This window comes from Polistes fuscatus, unplaced genomic scaffold (genome assembly GCF_010416935.1).
Source record: "Polistes fuscatus isolate 324 unplaced genomic scaffold, CU_Pfus_HIC Scaffold30, whole genome shotgun sequence".
NCBI classification, from domain to species: domain Eukaryota; kingdom Metazoa; phylum Arthropoda; class Insecta; order Hymenoptera; family Vespidae; genus Polistes; species Polistes fuscatus.
Window position 1 is genome coordinate 256597 of NW_025113108.1, and position 10750 is coordinate 267346.

The 10750-nt window shown below is 33.5% G+C and overlaps 1 protein-coding gene and 1 long non-coding RNA gene across 2 annotated transcripts; both read right to left on the bottom strand.

Moving 5' to 3' along the window:
• Window positions 1-3329: 3329 nt before the first annotated feature.
• On the bottom strand, window positions 3330-3659 carry LOC122520356. The gene is made up of 2 exons (XR_006304512.1): window positions 3460-3659; window positions 3330-3385 (listed from the first exon to the last, which is right to left on the bottom strand). It is a non-coding gene; the product is annotated as an uncharacterized LOC122520356 (long non-coding RNA).
• Window positions 3660-7160: 3501 nt separating this feature from the next.
• LOC122520332 lies at window positions 7161-8268 on the bottom strand. The gene is made up of 2 exons (XM_043640428.1): window positions 8090-8268; window positions 7161-8015 (listed from the first exon to the last, which is right to left on the bottom strand). Exon 2 carries the CDS (start codon window positions 7899-7901, stop codon window positions 7161-7163), a length of 741 nt encoding a protein of 246 aa, XP_043496363.1. The 5' UTR covers window positions 7902-8015; window positions 8090-8268.
• Window positions 8269-10750: the final 2482 nt, after the last annotated feature.

Below are 10750 nucleotides of genomic sequence, written 5' to 3' on the forward strand. Positions count from 1 at the left end.
TTCCTTTAATTTCGCTTCGGTCAATTCTATCCGAGATGTATTCTGGCAGACTAATGGCTATCAATAATATCATCATTTCCTCATTCATATTTTTATCTATTTCCAGAAGTATTCTTTCTTTTTTTAATGCATAGTCCAATAATGAGCCACCTATATATTTATAATTTATAGCATACCTTGCTGTTGACCATCCCTTATCTGAGTAAGTTTCAACGAAATCTTCTTTCCAATCTGCCCAACTCGAATTTATGGAGTGTTTCATCAACATTGAACTGTACCAGTCCACACAAGAACCTTCTAAGAATAATCTCAGAATTTCTATCTTTTCCTCATCTCGTTGCACATCCAGGCGTTCGCATTCTCTTTCGAATATATCTATCCATTAGGTAAAATTTCTATTTTTTTTGGTGAATTTTTCTAACATGAACCTTTCTGAAGATGACTTAATTGTCCTCTTTTGTTTAGTCGTTGTTTGGGGATTACTACTTAAAGTTTCTTTCAGATCGTTTGAATTATTAGCCTTCGGTTCTTCCCATCTTTCTTCTAATAACATATCCCCGAACTGGATATTACCCCCTTAATCAATGTATTTAGCCCGCACCTCAGAGTTCAATACAAACCACGCGTTTCTCTTCTGATTCCTTTTTAAATTTGCGTTTTTAACTTTCTTAAAAATGGTGTTGTAATGGAAGTCACTAATAGCGAGTTCGATTTCTTGTCTGTGGCTGCTTTCATGGTAAATTCAAAACGTAATTTCTCCATTTTTCTTCAGTCTTTTTTTGAATTTTAACTTACAAAAATGTCGTTTTATAAGACTATTTATGGTGTAGGTCAAGTACAGTTAAAAAAAAAATTGTGTTTCTGTAACGAGAAGATTTAAACTTTTATTTTCAAATTTATGTGATAAATATTTACATTGCTTACCTGTAACGAGAATAAACGACATTTAGTGTTCGTTATAAACCGTATCGTTCCTACTGCTCAAGTAAACGCTCGCGACTGCTCTCGCAACTCTTATCTTAATTATTCCCCCTCTCTTTTTAGTCCAGTCAACGAGGGCCGTTTCCTGCGATCTTAGGAAAGAGGGTGACAACTTGACATAAGGGTATATAGACGACGCTGAATCGAATGGTTCTAACTTTTTTGAGGTGGAAAGTGCCGTTTTTAAGAAAAAGTGTAAAAAAGGATAAAAATTGGTAAAAAATGGCTTTATCTTAAAATCTAGGCATTTAATCGAAAAAAGTTTCAAACAAAAGTTGTAGAGAATTTAATAATACATAAAAAATGTTTTATGAGTTATCTTCGTATTTTCAAAAATAAGCGAATAAAATTGGATTGAAGATAAGAAAATAATTGTAAGAGTTGGGGGAAAGCAAGTCTTACCCCTCCGTCGGTTTTTACACGCAAACGCACTAGTATGCTAGTGTGCGTGAGAGCGTCCGCGTGCACTAATACACAAACGAAGGATCTTCGGCAATCATCGGGACTCTCGGTCTTGAATGAAAGTGCGAGTGAGAGAACAAACCAATATTTCTCTCTTTTTATTTATCATGCGATAACGAGTATTTTTGTTTTGGCCATCGATTGTTGAGCGTTCTGTATACGAGTGCGAGTGAGAAAGAAAACCGATATTTCTCTCTTTCTATTTTTTCACTGGATAGCCAGAATTTTACGTCTTGGCCATCGAGTGTCGAGCGTTCTGTATACGAGTGCGAGTGAGAAAGAAAACCGATGTTTCTCTCTTTTAATTCTTTCATTCGGTAGATAGAATTTTACGTCTTAGCCATCGTGCGTCGAGCGTTCTGTATATCTATATATATCGGCATATATAAACTTATGAAAATAATAATTCCCCCACGAAGAATCGAACGTTAATAAACTAGCGCGAGAAGCGAAGACGTTACTACTTACGCTAACGCACCACTTGGTAATTGTTTAATTTTTTTCGTAGAATTCTTAAGACTTCGAAGATGAATCAGAATGCATTACTATTTTCTTATAACATAATAAAAATGAATTAAAATTATGTATAGACAAAAAATAAATTCCACGTTGTTAGAATATCCTTTCATATATATCTTGAATTAATTTTATGTGTGGTTATATAAAATTCTTCTTTTTCAAATATGTATTTAATTTGTTAAACTAATAAATTTTTACGAGACAAAAAGTCAGTAAATGAAAATTTTATAAAATACATAATTTAATAGGAAAAATATTTAAATTTTAAATTTCGTCTTAAAGAGAATACGTATTCAATTTGATATACAAATAAATTTTTGTGAGGCAAAGAATTTATATCAATTAATTATTCTAATTAATTTATGGCGAGACACAAAATTAATTCATTATTTTTACTCTCAACTAAATAATAATAGTTTCTGTTAAATGAATTATTTTTTTTTTACTCAAGGTTCATTATTTTTGACAATAAATAAAGAAACGGCGTGCCATAAGCATCAAGATTCGATTTAAAAATGCCGCGCTTATACGCCGATATATAGAGATATACAAAACGCTCGACGCTCGATGGCCAAGACGTAAAATTCTGGCTACCAAATGAAAAAATAGAAAGAGAGAAATATCGGTTTTCTTTCTCACTCGCACTCGTATACAAAACGCTCGACGCTCGATGGCCAAGACGTAAAATTCTTGCTACCGAAAGAAAAAATATAAAAAGAGAAATATCAGAACGCTCAACAATCGATGGCCAAGGACAATAATACTCGTTATCGCATGATAAATAAAAAGAGAGAAATATTGGTTTGTTCTCTCACTCGCACTTTCATTCAAGACCGAGAGTCCGAAGATTGCCGAAGATCCTTCGTTTGTGTATTAGTGCACACGGACGCTCGCACGCACACTAGCCCGCTCGCGTGTAAAAGCCGACTGAGAGCGGGACTTGCTTCCCCACTCTTACAATTATTTTCCCATCTTCAATCCAATTTTATTCGCTTATTTTTGAAAATACGAAGATAACTCATAAATTTTTTATGTATTATTAAATTCTCTACAACTTTTGTTTAAAACTTTTTTCGATTAAATGCCTAGATGTTAAGATAAAGCCATTTTTTACCAATTTTTATCCTTTTTTACACTTTTTCTCAAAAACGGCACTTTCCACCTCAAAAAAGTTAGCACCATTCGATTCAGCGTCGTCTATATACTCTTATGTTAAGTTTTCACCTTCTTTCCTGAGATCACAGGAAACGGCCCTCGTTGACTGGACTACTTTACATCAGCTGACCTGTATGTCAGGTACGTACCAACGATTTCGACTAACGCGGTAAATCAATTAAAGAATATTTCTTTACATATATGTATATATATATAATGTCTTATTTATTGTGCAGGTTATGGGTAGATAATAGGTAGAATTGTTTCTCTGTAATAACAAAGATTTTATTTTATTTTGAACAAAATAATAATGTAGCAACTTAGACTAATTATTTATCCTACCTGTAATAACAAAGAAACAACATTCAATGCTAATATCCACACCGTTGTTTCTTGATTAATTTTCTTACATATATTTCTTAATTTCTATATCTTTTCACTCCTGCTTTCTTTGTAGCACTAACGCCACCTGTTTTATTCCCTAACCTATTTACGCGCTAAATACAATATAGCTCAAACTACTGTCCTTACATCTCCCCCCTCCGAAAGAAAAAAAAAAAATACATGGTACATAAATCTTTTTTTTTTTTTTTTTTTTTTTTTTTGTAGACATTACAGGAAGTCGTAATCAGGTGCCAGCAGCACCTATTCCAATTGAATCATAAGGAGTCGGAATAAGTTTAGAAATATGAAACAAGTTTAGTACTGTTCTTTTATGTCCTATATCGATTTCGTATATTGATTTTGATATTTTGTTTAAAATCCTGTAAGGACCGATTCTCAATTCATCTAGTTTTTTTCGATTTAGTCGATTACTATTTTCAATATACACTAAGTCTCCGATATTAAAATCGTAATCCTTTCTGTTTTTATCATATAATCTCTTGTTGTATTCATGATATTTAGTGCTATTTTTGAAGGCAATTGTTCTATCATTGTCTAGCCTATTATTATCCTTCTCTTTCTGTAACTCCTTTGGTAATGTTGAGGTATCTTCCCCTCGTAATAAATATTTTGGACTAAATCTAGTGACTGTGTGTTCCGTTTCATTATATCTCCTTACGCAGTTGTGTGCTACAGTTGTCCATGCACTCCTTCTATTTTCTTCATTCATTGCACATCTAATCTTATTTACTAAGGTTTGGTTTACTCTTTCGTTTAAACCATTGGAAAATGGAGCATTAACTGCCGTAAAAATCAACGTGATTTTTTGCTTTTCCAAGTAATTCTTGAATTCATTTGAGTTTATGCCCGGGTATTGGTCCGTCAAAATCATCTTTATATTGTTTTCTTTTAACACGTTTTTCGTCAACTTAATAAAATCATTCGCGCCTTGTGTTTTTGATGTCAATATATAAGCAAATCTTGTAAAGTGGTCTACTAGAAGATGTAAATATTTTTTTGTGGATCGTGAACCACCGAATCCCCCTATTGTATCTATGGAAACTATTTCAAATGGTTCTTTTGCTGGACCAAGATTAGACATCAGTCCAATTTTATCTTGTCCCCTTGACTTGTTTTTTATACAGATTTCACAATTTTTGCATATTCGCTCTATATTCTCTGAAATATTATTTGCTGTATAGTATGGTAATATCTTTCTTTGCATTTGTTTTATGCCGATGTGACAGAAATATTCGTGGGTGTTTTTTATAAATCTCTTGCAGAATTCTTCTGATAGTACGATTTTTTCTTTCTTTCTTACTTTTTTATAGTACAAATTCTCTTTTAACAGTAATTTATTTTTGTTAGTTTTTATATCATCATTTTTCTTTTGATCTTCATAAATATCTTCTATCTTTATTAAATTCACAATTTTTAATTGATCATCTTCGTCTTCCTGACACTCTAATACTGGGTTTCTGCTTAAGCAGTCTGCTTCTAAGTTATCTTTACCTGGGTGATATATTATTTCAAAATCATATTGTGATAAATAGTATGTGAGATCGCCTAATTCTTCATCTGTTCTAGCTTTAATATTCATCTTTTCCAATGGTTTGTGATCTGAGAATACTTTGAAGTGTCTACCTATAAGCCAATGTTGCCAATATTTCGTTGATTCTTTTATTGCTAAGCATTCCAAGTAAATAGCTTTTTTTCTTTTTTGTGCTTCATTGAGTTTTTTTGAAAAATATGCCACTGGTTTTTCCATCTTTTGATCATCGTTTAGTTGTGGTTGTTTTAACACAGCTCCTATACCTTGTAAACTTGCATCCGTGTATATATGTATCGGCAGACCGGGATCGAAAATGGCTAATGTTGGTTGAGTGCAGAGGAAATCTTTCATATATTCAAAGGCTTCTTGGCATTCTTTTGACCAAATGAATTTTTGTCCCTTTCTTAGTAAGTTATGTAAGGGTTCTAAAATTAGTGAAATTTTCGGAACGTATTGGTTGTAGAAATTAATCTTCCCTAAGAACTGTCTGATATTCTTCTGATTTTTCGGTATTGGAAACTTTTTTATTGAAATTAGATTATCTTTTATTGGTGAAATTGAGTTATGTTTTATGATGTGACCTAGGTATTGTACGGAATCTAATGCAAATGTGCATTTAGAGAGTTTTAATCTGAACCCTTCTTCCATTATTGCTTCTAATAATTGTGACAGATGCTCTACATGTTCTTTAAAAGATTTTGAAAAAATCAGTATGTCATCGATGTAGTTTACCGTGAAGTCTGATAGCCTATGTTTTCTTATTATGTTGCTTAATATTCTCTGAAAAATTGCTGGCGACGTCTTCAGTCCGAACGGAAGGCACGTCCATTGAAATTGACCTTCTTGGGTAACAAATCCTGTTTTTCTTCTATCTTCAATTCGAAGAGGAATAGACCAAAATGCTGAGTTTATGTCTAATTTTGAAAAATATTTGCAGTCCCTTGTTTTTACTACTAAATCTTCAATTAATGGGAATGGTTGTGATTGGGGAACTACTATTTTATTCAAGTCTCTAAAATCTATGCATAGTCTTGATTTTTTATTCTCATCTCTTTTGTATGCCAATGTAACTGGAGCAGCAAAAGGACTATATGATTCTTCTATTAGATTTCTTTTAAGTAATTCTGAGATCTGTTCTTCTATTTCTTTTTTATCTTCAATTGTGCATCGGTAAGGCCTCTTGCTACAGTATTTATCTACTATGAGATCTATTCTGGCTTCATAGTCTTTTACTACGCCTATATCATATTTATCTCTAGCAAATATATTTTTATATTTGTCTATAAGATTCTCTATTATTTTTTCTTCATAATGATCTAAGTGATTTGTTAAGACTTGGAAACTGTCTAAATCTACATGTTCATTGAAGTTCATTTGGTATTCTTGTTTCTCCATTAAATGGGATTTTTCTTGTTCTATCTCTAATTTTTCATTCTGTGTTAGTTTAAATTTTTTTATGCAATCTAATCCTATTAGAAAGTCATATTTGAAATTTTCATTATTAATTATGAATACGTCTATATCTTCTTCTATATTCAATATCTTTGCTTTGATTCTTATTAATTCTTCTAATTTATACACACCATTAATCGTTCTTAAATTAACTTTTTGTCTCAAATTAGTTCTCCTATGTTTCAAGTGTACTAGTCTTGCATTTATTAGTGAGATGTTTGAGCCTGAATCATAAATAGCGGTTACATCGAACGTGTTGTTCAGTGTTATTTTAAGTTCGATTAATGGTGGAGTTAATAGTTTTTTGGATCTTCATCACTTAGTTCTACTTTCAATATTGAATTATTGGTATGCTTCGTTTCGTATTTCTTATCTTTAAACCAGCATTCGGCTGCAGGGTGGAAGCGTACGCCTTTGCCTTTCTTTTTACAAGTTTCGCATGGTGTTCTTTCTGTCTTTTCTTTGTTATCGTAATTCTTATTCCTTTTTATACCAGGGTTGCTCTTGAGAACTAGATATTCTAATTTCGTTATTTCATTATATAAATCTTCTGTCTCTCTTAATTTTTCTCTATCAATCCTATCAGCTACAAAATTTGGCAGGCCAGTTGCAATTAAATCAATTAACGTTCCATCGTCCATCGATCTTCCTGCTTCTAATAAAAGTTTCTTTTCTTTATCGCATAATCAAGCAAAGGACCCGTTTGATATCTAAACGACAGAGCATATCTTATCCTAGACCAACCTTTGCTGACGAATGTTTTGCAGAAGATTCTTTTCCACTCTTCCCAACTTGCTTCAATCGTAAGTTTTAACAATGTACAACTGTACCAATCTGCGGCGCTCTTATCCATGAATGATTTCAAGATTTCAATTTTTTTATAGTCCTCAGAGATGTCAAATCGTTCACACTCTTTTTCGAAACTCGTGATCCATTGATCTGCGTCTAAATTCCTTCCATCAAATCTCCCAATCATGAATTGTTCTGCCCTTTTTCCTGTACTTTCCGACTGTATTTGGCTCTTTTCGAGCAACTTTTCTAACATTTTCATCAGTGGTTGTTCTGAAGTTTGTGACCTATCCTCCGGTTTCTCCAGTATCTCCTCTAGGAACAATCCCTTTATGTGTAAATTCCCTCCTTCGTCTAAGTAAGCGTTCGCTAATTCTTCTGTTAAATCGATCCATACTCTCTTTATTTGGTGCCTTCTCGTTAACGAATTTTTTATCTTATTAAATATCGGTTGTGCCATAATTTCTTTGTGTTGTGTAACTGGTTGATACTCATCCGGAACTGCATATACGTGGCCATTCGATGTGCCGATTGAGGTTATACAGAGCACATTCTTTTTCTGATCATCTGTTCCTTTAATCGTAAAAGTAAATTGCAACTGCTCCATCTTTTATTCTTATTTTCTTTTTTCCTTTCTGTTGTGAATTCCAACGAGAATGTTGTTTTATAATGTCTTATTTATTGTGCAGGTTATGGGTAGATAATAGGTAGAATTGTTTCTCTGTAATAACAAAGATTTTATTTTATTTTGAACAAAATAATAATGTAGCAACTTAGACTAATTATTTATCCTACCTGTAATAACAAAGAAACAACATTCAATGCTAATATCCACACCGTTGTTTCTTGATTAATTTTCTTACATATATTTCTTAATTTCTATATCTTTTCACTCCTGCTTTCTTTGTAGCACTAACGCCACCTGTTTTATTCCCTAACCTATTTACGCGCTAAATACAATATAGCTCAAACTACTGTCCTTACATATATATATATATATATATCTTCTTCTTCTTCTTCATTCTTTAGTTTAGGCAAATTGCCTGTTTCGTAACGATGATTTTTTTTCTGCCTATTGCACTGTTAAATTGTCGCACCATCGTTTTTGTGGGCGCCCCGTGCTTCTGCGGCCAACCGGTGACTTATCCCGTGCAATTCTGACTATTCTTCCGTTGTCCATTCTGTTGATATGTTCGTTCCATTCTTTTTTCCTTTTTAGTATCCATTCGTTAATGTTTTCCACTTTGCATGTTCTTCTTATATTTTCACTTCTCTCTCGATCCAGTAGTGTTTTTCCAGCTATTCTGCGAAAAACTCTCATTTCGGTTGTCTCTAGTAACTGTTTCGTTTTCGCCGTGTCTGGTCGAGTTTCTGCGGTATGTGACATAATAGGTCTTACCATTGCCTTGTAGATTCTTGCTTGGGTCTCTATGTCCATGTTTTTGTTTCGCCATATTGTGTCATTCAAACAGCTCGCTATTCTGAATGCCTTCATTGTCTGTTCTCTTACCTCTGCTTCAACATCACCATATCCTGAGATTTCTATTCCTAGGTACTTAAATCTCATTTCCTGCTGAATAACCTTCCCTTCAATTTCCAGTTTGAATCTTAACGGTGTCTTTGATGTTGTCATGCATTTAGTTTTCTGGGCCGATATTTTCATGTTGAATGATTTGGCTATGCAGTTAAATCGGTGTAGTAGACGTTGTAGATCATCCTCATTTTCGGCCACTAATACAGCGTCATCAGCATAGCATAGGATGGTTATTTCTTCGCTGCCCATTTTGTATCCTTTTAGCAGTCTTACGTTTCTTATTATTTCGTCCATAATGATGTTAAAAAGCAAGGGACTTAGGGAATCCCCTTGTCGGATACCACGACCTGCATCAATCGGTTCAGTCAAGGCGCTATTTATCTTTGCTTGGATCTTATTGTTTCTATAGATGTCCTCTATGGTCTTGATAAGATTATTCGGAATTTGCCGGTTATAGAGGAGGTGTATAACATCTTTAACTGCACTCGGTCGAATGCCTTTTCCAAATCAATGAAACACATATATGCTGGTCTGTTGTATTCAATTGATTTTTCTGTTATCTGTCTTATGATGAAAACCGCGTCTGTGCACGATCTGCCTGATCTGAATCCCTGTTGTTCGTCTTCTAGATTCGTTAAGCTGTTAATTTTATTCGTTATAATCTTTGTTGTTAGTTTTAATGAAGTGTTTAAAAGATTTATTCCCCTGTAGTTTGTAGGCAGCTTTTTGTCTCCTTTTTTAAACATAACTATAGTTGTACTAGTTCGCCATTCGTCAGGTATTTTGTGTTGGCATAGTATTTTTTGGATTAGGAATGTTAATTGTTGTGTGAGACGTTGGCCACCATATTTTATAACTCGTTTGGTATGCCATCTTGCCCTGAGCTCTTCCTATTCTTTAGTCTTCGAATAGCTGTTTCTACATCACTGGACTCAATTTGTATGTCGCTTTTAGTTATTATTTCTGGCGTATTTAGTTCCGTTTGAGGTTCTTGTGATTTATAGAGCTCTGTTAGATAGTTAATCCAATTTTCTTTTGTGATCTGGTTTGTTTCGATCATTTCATTGACCTCCTTTCTTTGATTTTAATAAATCGCCAAATTTGTTTTTGGAGTCCATAGAAGTCACTCTCCATTCTTTTCGAAAAAATCTCCCAATAATGTTGCTTTGTTTGCCTTACTAATGTCGCTGTTTGATTCCGGATTCGTCTATACGTTTCGTATTATTCAGGTGTTCTTAATGTCCTATAGTTAAGGTATGCTATTTTCTTTTTTTTGCATATTTCCTTAATCTCTGGGCGGAACCAAGGAGTTTTGATCATTCTAGCCCGGTTTTTTACAGTTCGTGTTCCCAGGGCTTCATATGCAGCTTCTAAAATGTTGGTTCTTAGTTTGTTCCAGGCTATGTTTATATTATCTTCTTCTTTTATTGGGTTTTTTCGATTTTTTCTTTCAACCTGTTCTCGTATAGTTGTTTGGTTGTAAGTTCCATAGTGACTCGATGTTTATTTTCAATTCTTGAGTTGCTCGGGCAAGATTTCTTTAGGGTTTAAACTTCATTCTTATCTTTGCTAATAGCAGGCTATGATCGCTTCCTACATTCGCGGAATTTAACGTCCTGATATCTAATATTTGGTTTGGTTGGACGTATCTGTTGGTAACAATATAATCAATTGTAGACCTGAAGCCTCTGGTGTTGCTGTATGTAAATTTATAGTGTTCCTTATGATTGTAAAATGTATTATTAATCCTTAGCTCGTTAAATGTGCATAACTGTGTCATTAGTTCTACATTGTCATTTAACACGTTTTCGTTGAACCTTTGTTTTATTCCAGGTATTATTTCGTTTCCGATGCGGGCGTTAAAATCTCCAAGGATTATCATTTGTTGGTTACTTGGTAATGATCCGACTAAATTTTGTAGT